Source organism: Alternaria viburni (assembly GCF_023758015.1).
Source record: "Alternaria viburni strain BMP 2772 chromosome Unknown scaffold_3, whole genome shotgun sequence".
In the NCBI taxonomy this organism is placed as follows: domain Eukaryota; kingdom Fungi; phylum Ascomycota; class Dothideomycetes; order Pleosporales; family Pleosporaceae; genus Alternaria; species Alternaria viburni.
This window is the reverse complement of record NW_026055772.1, coordinates 646,467-667,211: the sequence shown is the minus strand read 5'-3', so window position 1 is coordinate 667,211 and position 20,745 is coordinate 646,467. Positions and strand designations below refer to the sequence as shown.

General features: G+C 52.8%; 8 protein-coding genes across 8 annotated transcripts; 5 read left to right on the top strand and 3 right to left on the bottom strand.

Moving 5' to 3' along the window:
• Nucleotides 1–1,376: 1,376 nt before the first annotated feature.
• Nucleotides 1,377–2,117, top strand: J4E79_001851 (uncharacterized protein; the record flags this gene model as incomplete). Its single annotated transcript, XM_049350756.1, has 2 exons — nt 1,377–1,629; nt 1,678–2,117. 2 exons carry the CDS (start codon nt 1,377–1,379, stop codon nt 2,115–2,117), a joined length of 693 nt encoding a protein of 230 aa, XP_049214595.1.
• A 401-nt stretch (nt 2,118–2,518) lies between these two features.
• On the bottom strand, nt 2,519–3,805 carry J4E79_001850 (uncharacterized protein; the record flags this gene model as incomplete). Its single annotated transcript, XM_049350755.1, has 1 exon — nt 2,519–3,805. The coding sequence occupies one exon, from the start codon at nt 3,803–3,805 to the stop codon at nt 2,519–2,521; it is 1,287 nt and encodes a 428-aa protein (XP_049214594.1).
• A 787-nt stretch (nt 3,806–4,592) lies between these two features.
• J4E79_001849 (uncharacterized protein) lies at nt 4,593–5,858 on the top strand (the record flags this gene model as incomplete). The annotated part of the gene is made up of 4 exons (XM_049350754.1): nt 4,593–5,104; nt 5,155–5,580; nt 5,630–5,768; nt 5,817–5,858. 4 exons carry the CDS (start codon nt 4,593–4,595, stop codon nt 5,856–5,858), a joined length of 1,119 nt encoding a protein of 372 aa, XP_049214593.1.
• Nucleotides 5,859–6,320: 462 nt separating this feature from the next.
• Nucleotides 6,321–12,246, top strand: J4E79_001848 (uncharacterized protein; the record flags this gene model as incomplete). Its single annotated transcript, XM_049350753.1, has 10 exons — nt 6,321–7,125; nt 7,171–7,522; nt 7,570–8,405; nt 8,454–9,751; nt 10,272–10,342; nt 10,395–10,542; nt 10,590–10,625; nt 10,679–11,160; nt 11,209–12,050; nt 12,128–12,246. 10 exons carry the CDS (start codon nt 6,321–6,323, stop codon nt 12,244–12,246), a joined length of 4,989 nt encoding a protein of 1,662 aa, XP_049214592.1.
• A 755-nt stretch (nt 12,247–13,001) lies between these two features.
• On the top strand, nt 13,002–13,865 carry J4E79_001847 (uncharacterized protein; the record flags this gene model as incomplete). The annotated part of the gene is made up of 1 exon (XM_049350752.1): nt 13,002–13,865. The coding sequence occupies one exon, from the start codon at nt 13,002–13,004 to the stop codon at nt 13,863–13,865; it is 864 nt and encodes a 287-aa protein (XP_049214591.1).
• Nucleotides 13,866–14,140: 275 nt separating this feature from the next.
• On the top strand, nt 14,141–15,190 carry J4E79_001846 (uncharacterized protein; the record flags this gene model as incomplete). The annotated part of the gene is made up of 1 exon (XM_049350751.1): nt 14,141–15,190. The coding sequence occupies one exon, from the start codon at nt 14,141–14,143 to the stop codon at nt 15,188–15,190; it is 1,050 nt and encodes a 349-aa protein (XP_049214590.1).
• Nucleotides 15,191–16,571: 1,381 nt separating this feature from the next.
• Nucleotides 16,572–18,147, bottom strand: J4E79_001845 (uncharacterized protein; the record flags this gene model as incomplete). The annotated part of the gene is made up of 3 exons (XM_049350750.1): nt 16,572–16,692; nt 16,718–17,632; nt 17,687–18,147. 3 exons carry the CDS (start codon nt 18,145–18,147, stop codon nt 16,572–16,574), a joined length of 1,497 nt encoding a protein of 498 aa, XP_049214589.1.
• A 747-nt stretch (nt 18,148–18,894) lies between these two features.
• Nucleotides 18,895–19,969, bottom strand: J4E79_001844 (uncharacterized protein; the record flags this gene model as incomplete). The annotated part of the gene is made up of 3 exons (XM_049350749.1): nt 18,895–19,215; nt 19,266–19,695; nt 19,746–19,969. The coding sequence occupies 3 exons, from the start codon at nt 19,967–19,969 to the stop codon at nt 18,895–18,897; spliced, it is 975 nt and encodes a 324-aa protein (XP_049214588.1).
• Between the last annotated feature and the right edge of the window lie 776 nt (nt 19,970–20,745).

Genomic DNA, 20,745 nt, shown 5'->3' with positions numbered 1-20,745 from the left:
CTTTAACCACAACCCTAGTCCATGATCCAATCACCCGCTTCCAATACAGTGGCTAGCGAAGGCTGAGTCGGTCTACCAGCCAGCCACAACGTCTACCCACTCCCATCACGCTCCATCCCCTACCTCAGCGACTCCCAAATAGGCAAGCATTTCGTGCACCCCAACACCCGACGTCCTCCCGTTGAGCCACCCCGTATCTACCCGTACTCGCATACCCACCCTTCCCCATGTCCGCTGCCAAATCCCCCATCAAACATCGCGTACGTAAATAAATCCTGCTTATCAAATGCCACACCAAGCACCTACAAGCCTCACGCGCCCTGTGCTTTCCCATACCGCTCCTCCGCTGAATAATCGCGGGATGGGCGATGAGAAGAGCAAATAGCGTGCTGGCTAGACGCACGTAGGTAAATGATCAGCAAGACGGATTGTGACGCGTGGATCTCTCCGTGCAGTTCATGGCGTTGTGATATGGAGTACATATCCCCATTTGAAGCGGCGATAGTTCCTGTTTGTTGATGGAGAGTAGCATCAGCTTTCCTCTTTCCTGCTTCCTGCTTGCTTCTTTCCAGTTTGGAAGTGAAGTACTTGCCAAGATCGGATATCGAGGTCTTGTTTCAACTTTGCATACAGGTACCGTGAAGTTGCCAAGATATTAAGCTTCGCAGATAAGCTCTTCCTTCCAGAAGCATGTCGGCGTCTTGGTCAGAGTCCGCCCCGCGAAGGAAGGCCAATTACAAAGTCCGCTTTCGACATGGTGTGTATCCTGATTTGGAAAGTCAGGCTACCAGGGCCGATATCAAGAAGTACGACTACTTCTTTGGTGCGGCGCAGAGATGGGTTGGTACGCCAGGAACATGTAGGTACTAGTCATGTGGTGGTCTTGTTGAGTCGATGCTAATGACTGTCTTATAGTGGACTTTGTCGACGAATCGTCACTCATAGCTGAAGAGTTCGAGGGCCCCGGAAGTACTGATAAAAGGAAGACACCAAGACATCTGGTTCGCTCCAGGACGGCTGAGAAGATACCACAGTCGGTATCGAGGAAGAGTCCGCAAGGAAGAGAGCGACACATGCGCCCGACGAGTCGAAGCTGGAATGATCGAGTGCTCATACCCGCAGCACCACAGACCACGCCTGACCTATGGCAGCTTCCGTCGCATATCCGGCGACACACAAGCCCTGCACCTGGCTCAGTCTCAAGTCTCTCCAGCCTTGACGAGCCCCTGCCGGGAACTTGGAACTCTGATATCCCCTCGCCACATCCATTCGTTCCAACGAACCATGCTTCACCGGTAGCATGGCCGATACCTGACCCAATCGAAGCATATCTTTTTCGGTTCTGGGTAGAGAAAGCATCAGACGCACTAGACATAATGAGTCCTGCTAGCATCTTCAAGAATATCGTCCCAAAGCTCGCTTTGACAAGCCCGATGCTCATGAACGCCATCTTCATGATTTCCGGACAGTGTATACTGCGCTTCGATCCGTATTTCCCCACCAGACCATACGACTATCATGAGAGACTATTGCAGAGTCTCATACCGTATATTGCCGAGAAGGGACAAATTGAAGATGAGGCGACGCTGGTGGCCGCCATGTTGCTGCGAAACTTTGAGGACTTCCATGGTACGTGAAGACGAGGAATTGCGCGGAGATCAGCTGACATTCAAATAGCGGGTACACAAGGACAATCACATCTCTCGACGTTTGAACTCTTCTATGGTCCTGAAGGCTGGGTCTTCGATATGTCTAGCCCGGTTGTACAAGCTGCTCTGGTACTCCATGTGCATACCGAAGTCAGCCAAGCATTGCTCAACCAACCCACTCTGCGCATTAATTATGAAAACTTCATTCTGCCAGCTCTAATATCGCCAATCGATGAAGTCTCGTGGGGAAATCGAATATTATGGCTGACTGCGCGCATCTTGCAGTGGGCGCAAAAGAGCGTGCGGACGATGGCCGAGTGGCAGTATCTTCACAGTTTGGTCGATGAGTGGGAAAGAAGGCGACCCGCAAGCTTCGATGCCTTCTTTTACCAGGAAGGCAACCCACATGCCGTTGGAGGATGTCCGGAATTGTGGTTCTCTGGCGCTTGTCATGGTGAGTCCAATTAGTCGTCAGCTCACGGACTGTTTGCTAACAGGCGACAGCGGAGGCGAACCAACAGCTGCGAATATGTCGAATTGCACTCGCGGTCTACAATCCAGGGACGAATATGCAAGGCGTACATGATGAAGTCTTGAGAGGTTTGAGAGAGATGATAGCTATCGCTCGGTGCAACGCTCATTGTATTTCTGCGCAATGGGACGCCGCGTATACAGTACATAAGTTTGGCACCGTACTGCAGGATGATCAGGACCGATGCAAGATGATCCAGTTTCTAGAAGAGGTGCAGGCCACAGGCATGCCGACACGCACGTCGATCGAGCATCTCCAAGACCAGTGGAACTGGAGATGGAACCATTACGCAGGAGAAATAAATTAATTCCATAGGAGAATGTGGTCGTCCACAAGATTACCTGGTCAGTGACCCAGCAAGGAATAAACTGCCAATGACCACACCCAGGAAGGTGATGAGAATGATCCTGCCCTTGCCGGTCAGAGCGAGATACGACATGACGCCTACGATAAGCTCCCACCGTCGAGCTGCGTCTCTCCTGGCTTTCCACTGTGGGTTGACCTCAAAGGGTGGCCTGGAAAGAACGTCATTCACGCCCATCTTGATAGGCTTGTCATCAACGCGCACAGATAGAGCAACCGGTCGATGGTCGGACGTCGGCTGTACGGGCAAGGCGGTGTAAATTTGCGGCTCAAGGTCTGATGAAGACCCGGATGGGAGGTAGAGGATTCGGTCGCACCATGAGGGATACCGATGTTTCGACCACTCCCATGAGTCGTCCTCTCCAGATCGCTTGGGCGCGTTGGAGTTCTTGCCATGTGAGGTGGCGTACTTGTATGTAGGCGGGAAGTTGATAGGCATTTCTTGGAAGCCATGCAGGGTGCGTTTAGCGTCCTTTTCTCTTATCAGTTGGTCCTTCTTCAGCAGATGTGAGTAGTGTGTTGGCGACGATTCGGACGCTGTCGGCTGAGGGTATGATTGATCCGCACCCTCTTCTGGTGGGCTGTCGTGTGTGCGGTAGTTCAAGTCGCCGTAGAAGAAGACGTGGTTGCCAGGCGTAAAGAGACCGTTGTGGTCGGCTGGTGTCTCAGACGAGGGGCCAAGCAGCGGTCGCTCTTCGCTTGAGCTGTACGGGGAGTCATCGTTGTTGACAAAGACCAGGTTCCGCACCAGATTCTCCCAGTCTTTGTTCCGCGCGTCAATATTGCTCTCCATGGGCGCAAGATGGGCGGCCGCAAAGGTGAGATCGAGAGTATCTTCAGAGTCGGGGCACGAGAAGCAGACGCGCATGGCAACGGCGCCCTTGTTGCCCATGTTGGAGAAGCCGACACCTGCGCCTGCCGACTGTATCCACTGTATCCTCTGTATGACGTGGGGTTTGGCGAAGAGCATCAGGGCCGTCATGCCCAGGCTGCGCGTCGCGATGTGCTCGAGTGAGTCGCTGCCATTGCTGCGGAGGTCGGCGGCAAGCTGGACTGTCGTGGTCACGCGGTCAAAGTAAGGCTTCAGATAGGAGCCTCCGAGGAACGAGTAGGCGATGGGCGCAACCTCCTGCAGGGATATGGCGACGATGTCGGGCAGAGGCGTGTCTTTGGGGAGGGCGTCGAAGAAGGAAGGCGCGAGGGACTGGGGATCGACGAGGTTGCGCGCGGCATTGAAGGTAAGGAGGTAGAGTTCAAACATGACGGATCACGATGCTGTCGTGTCGCTGCAGACGCGTCGGTCAGCACAATTCCGGCTTGTTGAGGGCGATCACGATGTGGCACCAGGGATGACGAGGGCGGGGAAGGTGCAAACGAGGGCTTGGAAGGTACGAACAGAGTTATTGCTGGAATTAACAACACACGTAAGACGTCTACAGTACAGGTAAGGGCATGCACGGGGAGGGTGGTGGTGCACCCGTGGACGCGTCTGGTGGCAGGCAAGTGGCTGCAGCGTGGGGTAGCAGGCGGTCAGGATTTGCTGAGCTGCGGTAGTGCGGAGAGGACAAACGGCTAGGGCGGCTCCACTGAGCGCCCTGGAGGTGGAGTGCCAACCGCGACGGCGTGTGATTTCAATGGAGACAATCAACCAGACAGGCCAGGATGCAGTGTGCGGAGTGTGCGGAGGTGGGAGTGCATGCGGGATGGCCTCGCCAAATCCTGGCCCTGCATAGACCTGTCGTCAGAGGCGTCCGTCAACAAAACGCGGTGGGGGAGAAGCTCAAGCTCTTGGAAGGACCGAAATTATTTGCCAGCTGCTTGGGCATCGTGAGCTTCACTCCCAACCTCACTTGATTCTTCTTCTTCATTTCCCACTTCTTGCCCTGTTCTAGCTTGCTTCCTTCCTAAGTCGTATCACCTTGACTCGAGAGCCTTCTAGAATCACCTCAGATAATCTACTTTACCTCGACGCTTACCTTCTCCTCATAATTCAGAGCTTCTCCCTACCAACTGCGACGTCCAATTGAATTGGGCTTTCTACCACAGCCATGTTCAGATCTCAGGTTTTCCGTCAAGTCGCACGCGCGGCCAGAGCCCAAGCTCCCCGTGCATCCTTCAGACCAGCACAGTCAGCTATCTCCTCACAGCGACATTTCACGTCGTCGCCTAGTCGCTTCGACAAGGACCCCTCCAACGAGGATGATGTCAACGCTGCAACCACATCAGGCGAGCCTGGTGAGAGCGGGGAGCACGAGGGTCAGTATGCACGTACCCGAGACGACATTGTCGTCGAGTACCCAGAAGAGAAGGACCTACCACCTTCCAACCCCGTCGTGGGTCGAGGAGGGGAGCACTTCAAGCGCACGCTGGCTTCCTTCTCCATGGAAGGTAAGGTCGCTGTCGTCACTGGTGGAGCCCGAGGTCTGGGTCTAGTCATGGCGCAAGCCTTGGTGACCTCTGGAGCCGATGTAGCCATTGTCGACATGAACAAGGAAGAGGGTGAGCGGTCAGCCAAGGGCCTGCTCGATATCTTCAAGAAGGAGAACCCAGGGTCTCGGAGGTAAGAAACTCATATGCAGAACCAACGACCTCAACTAAGTCAAAATATAGAATCCCCAAGGTCACAGCACATTTCTGCGACGTCTCGAGCCCGACGTCTGTCAACCAATCTTTTGCCGAGATCCTGAAGAAGCACGGCAAGGTCGACAACCTCGTTACATCGGCTGGCTTCACCGAGAACTACGATGCCATCTCCTACCCCCATGACCGCATACAGAAGCTCTGGGGAGTCAATGTTGACGGTACCTACCTGTACTCTGTGGCAGTCGCGAAGCACCTCATGGAGAGGAAGGTACCGGGCAGCATCGTCATGATTGGTAGCATGTCCGGAGCCATTGTCAACGTCCCACAGCCCCAGGCTCCGTATAACGCCGCCAAGGCAGCTGTCAGACATCTGGCATCCAGTTTGGCGGTTGAGTGGGCTGGCGCTGGCATTCGTGTCAACTGCATTTCGCCTGGATACATGCTTACTGCGCTGTAAGTACACTGAGAGACGAAGATTGCGCAGATGCTAACAAAGTTGTAGCACCAAGAAGATTCTCGACGACAACCCAGACCTTCAGAAGCAGTGGACTTCTCTCATTCCTGTTGGTAAGATGGGACGTCCTGAGGACTTGATGGGTGCCGTCACCTTCTTGTCGAGTGACGCGAGTTCCTACGTTACTGTAAGTGATGATCAGTCGCACCGATGAGCAACTACTGACCAAATCCAGGGTGCCGATCTCCGAGTTGACGGAGCCTACACATGCACTTAAGCTAGAGTTTACAGTGGAGTAACGTGAGCGAGAGCGCAAGAATGTACGATAGGGTGAAGAAGTCCACCAGCTGGAGTGTTAGTTTGGGCGCAGTCTGGCGACAGAAGGCGATATGGCAGCTTCAATAATAGTATGAGAAATCTCCAGATAATCAATCATTGAAAAAGACGCGACCCACTCCCGTTTCTGTCCGCGTGAAATTGACTCTTGCATTGTCTTTGAAATTGGCGGATGCGTCATAGTCCTAGGCAGGTCATGATACAGCTGCCCAGCGCGTGTCTTAGTCATCCCGGTTCTCAGCCTCTTTGTGGCCGTGCGACTCCACCAACACCAGCCCTGCATAAAGCTCCAGTCCCTCCAAGGCGCTTCACGAGGGCTAATCTAGTCGCGTCATGTGGCATAAACAGTCACACAATACACCATAACCGACCCTCACTCTGCTTCTTTGGCCGGCCCGAAGCCATGTTCAACATCTCGAATTTGGTGCAGAAGGCGCAGCAGTACATCGAACCCACGCTCAACACCATAGCCGCTCCCGCATCGTCAGACCGCCGACCCTCCAAAGCCACCCTCTTCCGCTACCAATTCCGCCTTCCCGACTCGCAGAACCCCCTCCAAGAGATTACCGCCGAGCTTACTCTTCAACCCCACCATTCCACGAGGGGCCCCGGCGACGTCACATCGGAGAAGGAGCGCAGCCAGGGCAACCACTATGTCGGAAAGCTGCACCTGAGCGAGCAGTATCTCTGCTTCTCCACACAGGGCTCAAGCTTCGCCAATACCGCGAGCCTGAGCTCCTCCAGCAGCTTCACCGGGCAGACTCACGGCGCGGGACCTGCGGGCAACGGTTTCACATTACCGCTATGCGGCATACGACGGGTGGAGCGGCTGCATAGTCAGAGCTACATGTTTGCGCTGGCGATAACAACGTGGAACGGCATACCAGACTCGAAATCGCAGGTGCCTGCTGGTCAGAAGCTTACGATTCAGCTCGCGGGGTCGCGACAGGCCTGCGAACGCTTTTGCGATGCTCTCAAGAAGGGACTGAGAGAGGGCGTCAAGGAGGTAGACAATCTGCGCAAGGTAGTGGGGCAATGCTACTCGGAGTATCTTCTCACAGACGCCGAGCAGAAGAAGGCCGGAGATGATGGCAAGCAAGCGCGAGAACACCCAGATACCGGCCTAGGCATGATCTTCAAATACCCAGGCAACGCACGGAAGCTGAGGGATGCGACAAAGATACGGCTATGGCGCGAGTATCTTAGAGGTATGACCACCAAGCGTGCTTGAAGACGTTACTAACATGCAGCAGATAACGGCCGAAGCGCAACTCTCATCCGACAACCTACCTTCCACAAGCTCATTCGCGTCGGTCTGCCGAATCGGTTACGAGGCGAGATGTGGGAGCTCACGTCGGGCGCCTTCTTCTTGCGCCTACAGAACCCGAACCTCTACACCGAGACCCTAGCAAAGTTCTCCGGTCGAGAGTCGTTAGCGATCGATGAGATTGAGAAGGACCTCAACAGGAGTCTGCCGGAATATCCAGGCTTTCAGTCCGAAGAGGGAATCGGCCGGCTCCGACGAGTCTTGACGGCATACAGCTGGACAAACGAGGAGGTTGGCTACTGCCAGGCGATGAACATTGTGGTCGCAGCATTGCTGATGTATGTGTACCCCTTGATATACAGCTGCTTTTGTCTAACGAGCCAAGTTACATGTCCGAGACTCAGGCCTTCTTCCTCCTATCCGTGCTGTGTGACCGCCTCCTGCCCGGCTACTACTCACAAACCATGTACGGCACCTTGCTGGACCAAAAGGTCTTCGAATCGCTCGTCGAAAAGACGATGCCCATACTATGGGACCATCTGGTCAAATCAGACGTGCAGCTGTCCGTTGTTTCTCTACCTTGGTTTCTCTCGCTCTATATCAACTCTATGCCTCTAATATTTGCTTTCCGCGTTCTTGATGTTTTCTTCCTCGAAGGCCCAAAGGTTCTCTTCCAAATCGGCCTAGCTATCCTGCGTATCAATGGCGAGGAACTACTCGATGCTACAGATGACGGCACCTTCATCTCAGTCTTGAAGTCGTACTTCTCAAGGCTTGACGAGTCTGCCCACCCGAAGTCCGAGAACCCCAAACTGCGAGCAGTCACTAGATTCCAAGAGCTCATGGTGGTCGCGTTCAAAGAATTTGCGGGCATCACACAGAACACCATCTCCGAGCAGCGTGCGAAGCACAAGGATGCCGTACTAGAGAACATCGAAAACTTCGCCAAGCGTACATCAATACGTAACCTCGGTCCCGATAGCAAGAAGCTAAGTGTGAATGATCTTGGGTTCTTGTACGACAAGTTCTACGCCGTGTTGTACGAGCGGCAGCAAAGAGCTGAGATAATGCAACAAGAGGCCGAGCGTAAGGCAAAGGCCAGTAGGATGAAGGCGACTGAGGTTGTGATGGGTACATCTGGAAACGCGGAGAAGGGTCGTGTGGCACTCGGACCTAGCCCTACCCAGATGGACTACGATGCTTTCAGAGAGTTCCTTGCTGGTAAGTCATGGATCATCGTTTCTAAGTATGTACGCTTACAGGATACAGGTATCGCAAAGTGGGCAATTACTGACTCACCGAGCTCGCCACCCGAGGGTAGTGGCACTCAGTCTCCGCACTCATACTTTGGAAACAGTATGAGGAAACGACCGCCAATGTCACCGTGGGGAACAGGACCGGAGCCAGCGGACCACGAATTCATGCGACGCTTGTTCCGGCGTTGGGATGTAGACATGACGGATTCATTATCGCTACAGAATGTTGTCACTGGCTTTGCCCACGTAAAGGGCACAAAGGACATCATGTCCAACATCAGCTACTTCTTCGAACTCTACGACGACGACGGCGATGGCAGGGTTGATCGTGAGGGTATCTTGAGAATCTCAGAAGCTCTTCTTTTCCTGTCGAGGCGAGGCGTCCACGACCCAAGTCCGGCTGCCTCGTCACTTGACGTAAGCTCGGAGGCAGGTTCAGAACGCATCGGTCGCGACGAACAGTTCCTGAGCAGCGTCTCCGCCTTCATTCGGCATTGTTTCGAGTACGCAGACCCCGATCACCCTTCTAATCAGTCAAATAAGGCAGTCGACCAGGTCTCAGAAGAGGTTGACAACTTCGCTATTGGCGATGACGAAGAAGATGACCTGATAGACTTTGGATCTGAGCCATCAACACCAAAAGCCACAGCAACCACGTTCGAGAAGTCTGAAAAGAACCCAATGTCACCAACACCATCAAATCATACCACTGAATCAGATGTTGCAGAGCGCAACGACAAGGCAAAGTCGGCAAACCTTGCGCTTGACCCGAACAAGCCTCTTCACATAACGCTTCCTACTTTCCGCATGGTCATTCTCGCCGACGACGCACTACTGAATTTCTTCGAAGTCGGCTTCTCATCGTCCTTCCGCCTGGCCGACGAGACGCTGTCCTCGGGATCCAGCTTCCACAACCTCACCACTTTCGCCAATGCTGGAAGACAAGGCGGCGGAGGTGGTGGACTAGGCGGTGTGGTCGGCGGCGCTGGCGCTGGTGTTGTGCCACCCGGCAAGGGCCTACGAGGCATGCTCGACAACATCGTCAATGACGGAATGCGCGTTGCAACTGAAGTGAGGAGGCGATACGACGAAGCGCAAAAGGAGCTGGACAAGGAAGCTCGACACGGACGAGAAGACGATGACGATGATGAGGAGGTTGATGCGAAAGACCTGGACCTCCTGGAGGGTGCCGAGACGGTGGACGTGGGCGCATCAAAGGGGGAAGCACCGCTGGACCTACTGTCACCGGCAGGTACTGGGGAAGAGATCAAGCCGGCTAGGAACCGGTCGGCTAGTGATGCGAGTAGAAGAGTGCTTGAGTTTGAGCGGTAGCATTTGGGACGTAGCAGGAGTGATCTCTTTGGAGTTTAGGATTATCTCAAGACCTTGCTTCTGTGTAGACTCATGTATGGAAACGTTCAAAGTTATCTTCTGTGCACCAAGATTAGTGATGTCGCCTACGTTGCATAGCCCATAGTCGGAGGGCGAAGACCCCTGACAGCTATCCGACGTCAACCGCGTGCGTGTCTCTAGCTCTCCACAGCTACCCCGCAAGTCTCGTACCTGGCCCGCGGCTCAGTTCCGAACGAAGCTCACTAACACCAGCTTTCTCCACACGAGCATATCTCACGATGCACGTGTATCCTTCCTTACCTCCGATGCATTCCGCGTCTGAAGATGCTTCGGTCGCTCTTTGCTCGTGCTGCAAGGTCCCGTAGGCCTGCTTACTGCGCACGACGCGGTCTACTCACACAAGCATACAGCATTGGGCCCAATGAGGCATGTTCCAAGCTTCCCGATGATGTGATGTTGGAGACTGACGTTATGATAGCCGCCATTACTGGAGAAGACGGTGCCACAGCACTTTGACGAGGTTGTGAAGCAATACGGTGACAGGAACGCGTACGTGCCGACTGACACAAGCTCCAGAGACGCGTTGCTAATACTCATATAGAGTCATATCGCACCATCAACGTATACACCTGACGTACGATGCGCTCGATCGCGACTCGAACAGGCTTGCCAGGGGACTGCAGAAGCTTGGCGTGAAGAAGGGGGAAAGAGTCGCCGTCAGTCTAGGGAACAATGCTGAGTTCGCTACTGTATGTTGGAAGCATGTTGGAGACGCATAGTTGCTGACCAGGGAAAGCTCACGTACGCGCTGTTTAAACTGGGAGCGATACTGGTATGTAGCCAACCGGCTAGGAGCATGGGCACTAGCAGCTAACAGCTACACAGGTGCCACTGAATCCCTCGTTCAACGCACCCCAAGTCCTCAACGCGATCAATCACCTAGATGCCGCGCATCTCGTCATCGGAGCCGAAACGAACCTCCCGCGTAAAGACCCGCGATCCAACATCTCGCTCCTCACGCACTTGATACCCAATCTCGCCGGCTCGACCCTCGAATCCGAACTCGTCCCGTCGCTGAAGAACGTCATACTGGTGAATAACGCGCAAGGCAGGGTGGATCTGGGAGACTATAGGAGTCTAAAGAGATACGAGCACGTATTCGAGGATGGCGCACAGGACAATGCGTTCGAAGATCAAGGCCTGCATCCGGATGACATCGTCAATATCCAATTTACGTCTGGCACTACAAGCATGCCGAAAGCTGCGTGCTTAAGTCATAGGAGTATTTTGAACAACGGAAACAGCATCGGCGATAGGATGCTATTAACGCCAGACGACGTTGTGTGCTGTCCGCCTCCATTGTTCCAGTAAGTCCTTGTAGCAATCTACTGTCAACATCAACTGACTGTTTGTAGTTGCTTTGGATGCATTCTGGGATACATGGCCACGGCTACCCACGGTAGCGCCATCGTATTTCCCACCGAAGCCTTCAATGCCCTGGCCACACTTGAAGCCGTTCGCGAATACAAATGCACAGCCCTCTATGGCGTCCCCACCATGTTCGTAGCTGAACTGGAGCTGCTGGCTCATGGTGCTGTACCCAAAGATGGTTTTCAATATCTGCGTACCGGCATTGCAGCAGGCTCTGCTATACCCTCGGAACTCATGCGCAAGCTACACAAGAACCTGAACTTGACTGAGTTGACCATCTGTTACGGCATGACCGAGACCTCTCCTGTATCAGCCATGACCACCACGGACGACCCGATCGAAAAGCGCATCGACAGCGTCGGTCGTCTTCTCCCACATGTTCGCGCCAAAGTCGTCAGTCCGTCAGACTGGTCGCGCACACTTGACGTAGGCCAACGCGGCGAACTCGCAGTGTCAGGCTACCTCCTCATGAAAGGGTACTGGGGTGATACAGCACGCACAGAGGAAGTTCTACAACCGGACGAAGACGGTATGCTATGGATGCATACCGGAGATGAGGCGTCTATGGACGAAGAAGGATACATCAAGATTACTGGCAGGATAAAAGATCTGATCATCAAGGGGGGCGAGAACATCCATCCACTAGAGGTCGAGAACTGTCTCTTCGCTCATCCTGCTATCAGCGAGGTTAGTGTGGTGGGTCTACCCGACGAGCGGTACGGTGAGGTTGTCGCAGCCTTCATAGTCACGCATGCTGGCGATGATGGGAACGTGACCACGGACGAGGTGCGAAACTGGGTCAGGGAGAAATTGAGCCACCATTTAGGTAAGTCCATGCGCTCCTACAACATCGAATTCGAAGCCTCGGGCCCGCCTAGGAACTATGCTGACTGTATGTACTAGTGCCGAAGTACGTCTTTTGGGTCGACAACTACCCCAAGACTGCGAGCGGGAAAATCCAGAAATTCAAGTTAAAAGAGCGAGGAATTGCGCTATTGCAGGAGGGTAAAGGTCTAATCTAACGTCCTGTGCGCCTTGCACTCTGCAATAAGAAACATACTTCTCTTGACTGTCGTGGGTATCGTGGATCTGATGACTAATTCGGAACAGAGACTTTCTTGACGAATTTTGCAGATCTTACAAAACCATTAACAGTGGCAACATCTGTCGCTAACCGAGACCTTTACAAATCTATTCCTAGCTAAAGGCATGCGGTCAACAAGGATATTGATGTATAGTACTTTATACGAGGAACATGTGTGGGTCGGCTCAACATACTGCATTCAGGCGCGTAAGCCTCGCAGCTTGGTACTATCCTGGTCTCCTAACGCGGACAAGAGCGCCTGCACGCAAAATTTGTTACCCGCATTATGGACCATTCTTGGACGAGAAGCGAAGCTTTGGATAGGGTTTACAAGCTTGCTGGCCAGTTTGCGCTGAATTCGTGGGTCATCCGCTTGAGCCCTTTTGATGCATGAAGTGCGCCCTCCAACACACTCGCACGCATAACTTTCAATTTCTAATCGCGCCTTTCTTGCACACCGGACTATCTGTTATTGAATACTCACGTACTAGTTATCCGTACATTGTCGCTCTTGCCTCATTCTCTATAAGAGTGCGTAGGCTAGCTAGCATTCGAAGCTCAACATCTCTCAGCGTGGACACAATACACCTCCTGCGAACCAGGAACTACTTCCTCATCGACATCAAAACTAAGCCCTCCGCCTCCTACTAGTCGAGACCGTCCCAATAGGCACTCGCCTTCACATACGCGAACATGTCCAAACCAGCAACAAACACAAAGACGCCTACTCCCTCTAACCCCTCCTCTCTAAAGCCCCGCTATGAGATCCGTAAATTAGAACCCAAAGATCTGCTCTGGGCGACCGCCATCCTAGCCCACAGCCACGGTTTCCACTCCGCGATCTGGCAGCACATCTGGCCCGACAAAGCACTCGGCCGCTGGACACTAGAAAGCGCCAAGAAGCTCGAGTACCTCGTAGCCCACCAAATCGACTCTGGCCTATCCTACGGCGTGTTCGACACAGAATACCAGTTCAAGACCCCCGAGGCGAAAGAAGCAGGCGGGAAGCTATTCTGGGATGTCAATGAACCCGAGGAGAACAGTGTGGAGCAAACCCAAGGGCGGAAGGCAGAGGGCTTGAGACTACTCCGGCAGATGGATTTCCCGTTGGTTAGCATAGCGTTGTCGTACGATAACTTCGTCCCTCTCGATCCCGCGAAGATGGGCCCGGTAGACGAAGCGATACCAGAATTCAGTCCGCTCTTCGGCGCTCTGAGGAAGCTCGACCCGAGGGATCCAGCGGAGTGGAAAGCCACCGCACCAGGTCAGGTACTGATGCGCAACGCGACGTCTACACGCCACGATTATGAGGGCGAGGGTGTTGCGTCGGGCGCGGCGCGTTGGCTGCGGCGCGAGGCCAAGTTGATGGGGTTTAGGGGTATTCAGATTGAGTGTATTGCGGATGCTGTGACGCATCTTTGGAGCGATGGTGTGGAAGAGCCGTTTAAGGGGAGGGTGGTCAGTGAGTTTGATACGGAGACTTGGGAGGATGAGGAGGGACAAAAGCCGTTTGGTTTGGCGAGGCAGAGGTGTACTAAGTGCTGGGTTGATCTGTAGGCTGGTGGTAGATGACAGGATGAGAAGGGAGTGGATTTGGATTTGAACGCCCTAATGGTTGCTCAATTGATTGTGCTGCGTGGAAGCGTCCTCTACTGATATTGAGTGATGAGACCTCTGACGTCAGTGCCCAGGTGGTGTACGTCAGCCGACGGGCACAGTCAAGAACTGCAACACTTTCTGAATCACAACCAAGCTCTGCTCGCATGTTTACACATGACCTTGGAATCAATTGAAAGACCGTAGTAATTCCGATACCCAGTAACATCGACAAAATGACCGATTTTCGCCCGCGGGCTGAAGCCGAGCTTCTCATTACAAGAACATGCTATCTCTCAAACGATCCCGTCTTCTTCATAGTCCTCATCATCGCAGAGTACAATTTCAAAGAGGGAGTTATATACCTCCAAGATGGTTTCGCAGGCTCGAGGCTTTACCAGCCCATGAACTCTAGCCAATTTATCCAGAGTTTCGATAACGAGACGGGTGAAGAAGTTGAAGTCGTGCGCCAAGGCACAGAGCCAGTTCTATTTCGTGAAGACCAAAGCGAAGTCATTTTTACGACAGGGAGGCCCAGTAAATCCTGCGAAATGCAGTTCATTACTACTGCTCTCCGACCAGATAGGAAGTACAGACTGTGCTTCAAACCGACAACCCCGATTTCGCATTGGCCAGTCAGCGCGGTGAATACTTCGACTTCTCTTTCAAGAAGCCCGGGCGGTTTGCTATCTGCGTCTGAACTTCCTACACCAGCCACACCGACTATACCCTGGCAGGCCGCCAACGGCAACGACACAATCATCTTCGAGACCCGAAGTTCGCGACCAAAGACACCAAAAGTCACCGCCTCTCTATCAGCACCATCAACATACTCTCTCTCCTCTCCCACCAAGAGATTCGCTTTCACGCTCACGTTCTCGACGGACGCCGCGTATCCCTTTACAGTCCACGCAGATCGCGCATGGGTCAAGTCTCTTCAATCCGACTTGGCAATCCTCGACGCAACGTCGCGCTGCAAGCTCGAACCTTATTTAGAGATCTGCCGCGACCATTATGAGATCGAAAGAGACGAGTTCGTAAGATTCGAAAAGACGTACATCGAACACCGAGAGTTAGATTTCGGAGGCGGAAAAATGGACAGATTGAAGCTTGAGGTTGGCAAAGAGTACATACTCTGCCATCTCGGCGGATCGTGGTGGTGGATGGAGGATACGGTCGAGGAGGTCATGGACTACCTTGCTTCTTGGAGTAGCGCAGGTCTGGAAGTAGGTACGACAATCGAGTTTCAGGGCGCGGGTGAAGTGAAGTTTACGGTGGTGGAGTGATGATACTCTGAGGGTAGACGATAATTCTACTGATGTGCACCTGGAATATCATACAAGGACCGTCTTGAAATGATACTCAGATATGAGCCGTTGCGCAGTCTTGAGATAATCCTGAAGAGCATGTAGCTGTCAATACACTGGTACTGTCCATTCTTCGAGCAACACATCGACGATATCTCGATCCACCGAAATCGAAATGTTTTCAGTCTCTGTCATTTCCTCATCCTTCCCTAGCTTTGACATTGTGTCCGCAGTATCCTTGGTGCAGTGCTCGTCCTCATCCTTCATCAAACGTCGTCTTTTCCTTGACGAACGCTGGCCAGCGTCCTGCTCCGTTGCATCGTTTGGCGACCCTGATGGGTATGGGTCTATCATAGACGCGTTTGAAGGCGTGCGGGCGTGGTAAATTGGAATATCAAGCACAGAGAAGTCGGACGACGCCATCGGCTCCGCGTACCCACTTGAAGAGGAGTACTCGGGGGTGGGACTATACGGCTCGTACCATAAAGATGGCGTCATAGCTTCCAATGCTACCGACGTGGAACCGCTTTGTCTTTTAATGCAATTGCTTCGTCTTGCAGGTGAATCCTCGGCATCGGACCCTACGTATCTTGATGATGAACTGGATGGAACAGGGACGCCTCGCTTCAGGCCAGTACGCTCAAACTCTTCAGGAAATCCTTGGATGTGCTTATTAATATTTATTCCGCGACAGATCCCGTAAGGAAGCTCCTCTCTCCCAAGGTTCCGCTTTATGCAGATGCTACACGGATAGTCATAATCGCACTATGGTCAATTAGTACGACACGCGAAAGTGATATGATATACTATACCTTAAGATTGAGGATTTGACAGTTGTGGCAGGCTTCCACTAAGCGCATTGTAACCGCATTGTTCTTTTGCTCTGCTGACAACGCGCGTTTTCGACGTTTCCCCATCTTTGCTTTGTATACTTTTCCTGAGCCTGCATTCGGCCAACCTAAGACGCGTGGAGATGCGTGCGCATCTTGTCTTGCACTGCTTTCAGGCTGAGAAGGGATATCCTCTGTTATCGAATTATCTGTCATCGATTGGCTGGTGCCATCTTGTTCCCGTTCCAAAAGTGGGTTCCTTTTCCTTTGCCGACAATCTAAGAACATCAACTGATATTGATAGTCTCGCAGGGCAGTGTTAGGGCTCGGCGGTTGTGGTAAGAGTGTCGAATCTGCGGTCAGCATGGGAGACACGGTATGCAGCGAGCTTTCGGCACCGCTTTGTGATGACTGAGATATCTCAGGAATCAAAGATCTGCTGTAAGTAGGCATAGAAGGATTAGAAGTAGAGACTGGTGGTAGCATGGGCCTGTTGAGCATGTGCATAGCAGGACTAGGCAGGCTTTGAATCATCCCTGACATTGGCTGCATTGCAGCATGCGAATGAGCTTGCTGGTGCTGCCAATGAGCTTGTTGGAGCTGCGCCTGAGCTTGTTGGTGCTGTGCTTGAGCCTGTTGTTGAGCCATAGACTGCTGCCTCTGAATCCGCGCCCACATCTGCGATGATGTTTCAGAAGTCTGCTGAGCCAGTGATGACTGTCCTTGACCAAAACTAGGTCGTTGTTGCTGACCAGACAGATGCAATGGAAAGTCTGAGGCTGCACTTCCACTCGGCACTGGAGGATAATGGGGCGTTTGCGCATCAAATGATGGAATCGTTTCCACGGATTCAGGGGACACAAGAGGCGGGTGCTGTGAGCTCTGCGTCGACGATATGGCATCGAGATTGGGTGTCTGCTGAGGTACTGCACGCTGCCCTTGGCTGAAATGGAAATCATCCAATGGAAACTGCGTGCTCTCGTCCGAAACGTGAAGAAAGCTGTCAAAGTCAAAGCTCTCTAATTGGCCTCCGTTATCGTTCATATCGAAGTCGATGAATGGGGCAAACTTCGGAGCGTCGCCAGCTGACGGAAGTTTGATACCCGATTCAAATTTGCGACAAAAGCGTTGGTACATCTTGTGCACGTGTCGCTTCCGATGTTTCTTCTTGTCGACATCGAAGTTCTTTTGTAGCATCGTGATGCGCTTCAGAAGTTTCTTCACATGGTCCGCTGCTTTTGCTAGTTCTTCGGTCGAGATCTGCTCCTCATTGTCACCGCCTGACATCGTAGCGTCGCTATCAGAAGTGTCTGGATCATCTGCGGTTGAAAGGTCGATGGTAATGGTGTCTTTCTGTGGCTTTGCGGGCTTTTCTAGCGGAGGGAGATCCATAACGGGAGCGCTGGTCATAAGCTCCAAAGTTGGAACACGAGAGGCGGCGCTTGATCCTCGAAGGGTTTCTTCGTCATTGATTGCGATATGACAGAATCTGTTTTCGAGAGCTTGCAGGCTTTTGAGTGAGTCCTGCTGTCGCTGGTGCAGTTCGCGGATCTTCTCACGCTCTTCATCCAAGACACCTTTTTCCATTTTTCTGTGGCTATTGTCAGCTGCATTTTATTCATGGTAGTGTATTAACTCGGCTCACCCTCGCGCCTGACCTTGGGCTAATTGCAAGACATGCAACAAAAGCACAAGGCTGTTCTTCAAACTCTCAAGTCTCCTTCGGTTCAATTCGACCCGCTGTTCCTTCATCGGCCAGGCCAGCTTACCCATCACGCTCAAGCTTTTCTTTCCATCCTTTGCAGTATTTCTCCTCTTCTCTACTATTTCTGATACTTCGTCGAAGACGCTTTGGCACTTTTTGATGATGTTGTTAGCGTCCTGGATAGCCTTCTTCGACACGATGGATCCGGCCTCCTCGGACTCAAACACTCTGCCTACGCTTTCGAGCGCATTCGATGTGAGCTCTACATCATCGGCAATGTCCTTGACGTCTTGGTCTGCCCGCGCGGCTGAGTTCGTGAAGTTGTACAACGCGACGCTGAGCTTGGCACCAGCCCCCGCGATCTGGATGATGCTAGCTGCGAGGCCTATGACTTCGGCCATCGTAGGATACTTGCTGCGTGCGCATTACTTGTCTGTTCGAAAGTGTCGCATCGCAATGGTGCTAAGATTGAGCGCGAAGATAAGGGCGGATTGAGTGGGAAAGCAGCCTTCTTGCGAAGGCTGAGTGCCTGCATGACCCGCTGCGGCTGAGGCGCAGCCGCATGCTGTGAACACCTTGCCATGGGAATTAGAGCAAATGAGGATGCCGTCGCACATGTAATGCTGTACAGCGCTTTGAGCAATGCAGGCAAAGATATGCGACAATTGTTTCGCGTATAGACATGATAGGTGTCCTACGTAGTGCTTGGGCCAGTGCAGGTGCATGTGGCCCTCAGGTGTGCCTGCCTGTTTCGATTCCTCAGTTCCGCGCCTCCGCATCGAATCACTATCTCACACCGGTCGACTGAAGAAAAAGGCGAGCTCCTCTTCATTTCCACAAATTGTACCTTGACAATGACACGTGCACCAAAGAATGAATGGGCAAGCAGCTCTCTTCGGTTTTATCGCGGCCGAGCTTCGCACAATAATACACCGGCTGCTGGATGAACAAGCAGAAGAGTTGGGAGACCATACAGTGCAGGAGCTTCGAAAGAGTAAGCTCAGTCTGGCGCATCATGCAGAATGTGAATGGTATAAACATCATGTTCTGAAGCTAGGCTCTGGGTATATAGCGAAACAGCATGGCAATGCAAGAAAAAATGTAGGAATGGCGTGTGACTTCATCGAGCGCCCTCAGCTACCCTCCACCTACTTGACATGTACAAGTTCGGGTGTCTGCTGGTAGTAATCCTGTTGCCCATTGCCATAGCCGTACGTGACCTGCTGCTGCGTAACGGGCGCATACGTTTGTTCGGTCTTCTCGATTGTCTGGTTCCAGGAGACGTGTTTGGCGATGCCCAGCAGCGTTATAAAAGCCAAACATTTGACTAAGCCGATGATGTAAGACAAGGCTAGCGATGCGCCAAGAGAAGGTGTTACGGGCCAGTAGATACTGGATGAGTAGACTACCCCCAATGATGCGTTCACGAATAGGGTAACATAGAGGGCGGTAACCCAGCCGAAGAGGTCCTGGGGCTGTTAGCAAATGTACCAGTAGACAGTAGCTGCCATGGACTTACACCTCCGGGTAAGCGTCTTGATCTCAATGCCGAAACGTTTGACAGAGATATAGCCGCCGAAATAATAACAACGATCATCCATACGATGTCGTAGGCAAGATCGAGACCATTTGAAACTAGTAACGCAAAGTCCCAGTTGGATTCCAAGGAGTTGTCCGCCAATGCGACGTAGGCAAACATGCTGACGTCTGCTAGGATGACAGCAAACGCAACGCCAATAGTAATCAGAAGTACTGTTTTGGAACCAGATGACATGTTCCCAAATTGCTTGTGCAGCATGGAGTTCAGGACGTAGACGAACACGAACAGCAGCGCAGCATTGGCCAAACTGCTCATGATGGCGGAGGCAACGTTGATATTCCAATAATCAATGTAGTTGATATTGTCGCACTCTGACATGACTTGGCTTACGAGACTCAAAATTCGCGCGCTGGAGCATGTTAGCACTTCTAAAGCCTGTGAAAGATACTTTGTCCTTACATGACTTGGAGGAATAGGGCTGCAACGAAAGGTACACCAATCAACTTCTTTCCGGCACCGCTCTTCTTGCGAATAAAGAACGTCGATATGAAAATACCCGTGTACAGAACCAGGAACAGCACCACAAATGCGAGCGCGGCTTGGGCGTACGGCGTATTAAAGGCGTCCGGGCATGAAGCATTGCTGTATCCGGTGCCACCGCCGCCGCTGCGTCTGGGTGCCATGGCAAAAGGGTGTTGGTGCTGATCAAGTCCCTAAGTTGGATTTCCGAAGTCAATGGGAGGTGAGTTGGCGTTCGACTGACGATAAGACGCGAGACACGGTTCGCGGCGACCTCAAGAGTATTTCAGCAATAACAACTGCATGCTGCATTGGTGCTCCGCCTTCTCACAGCCTGCAGCCTTCCCGTTTTTCCCGTTTTTGGGATTAAGTCAGGGGCAACTGAAGCGTCGCTAAGCCTCTCAAAGCGTTTGTCGGGCGCCTTACTGTGCCAGAAGGATCGAAGCGAGAGTGCGCGAGATCCTGTGGACGCCTTGGAGCCGGGGTGTCAAAGCCTCAGCGCGTAGACATATTATCTGGCAAACCCCGACCGCAGTGCATTCGAAAGATAAGTATACTGCTTGGGTTTCTCGTAGGAAGTCATGTCCGCGATATGTTGAAATGAGACGAGGAGGCTGGTTGCGGGTTACGTCGGGGTCAACGCTGTTGCCAACCCTAAACCAAAAAAGACCGGGCTGTGCCTCAAATAGCAGTGGTCTGCGGGTAGTCCGGCTCTGCAAGCGGCTCAAGAGAGTGTCGCGTCGCAAAGTGGATCGATGCGATGGCACGGCTTGACAGGAAGGCCGCCCAAAGGTGCCCAGGTGATCGCCCGGGCAATTTAGCCTTGCGAGTGGCTGGAGCTTCACGTGACGTGGCTAGTGCAGCCACGGATCAGTTTCCGCGATGCAGGGCGCGGCATTACATCATGTTCGTCGCCTCAACCAAAAGCCCAATTTAGCTG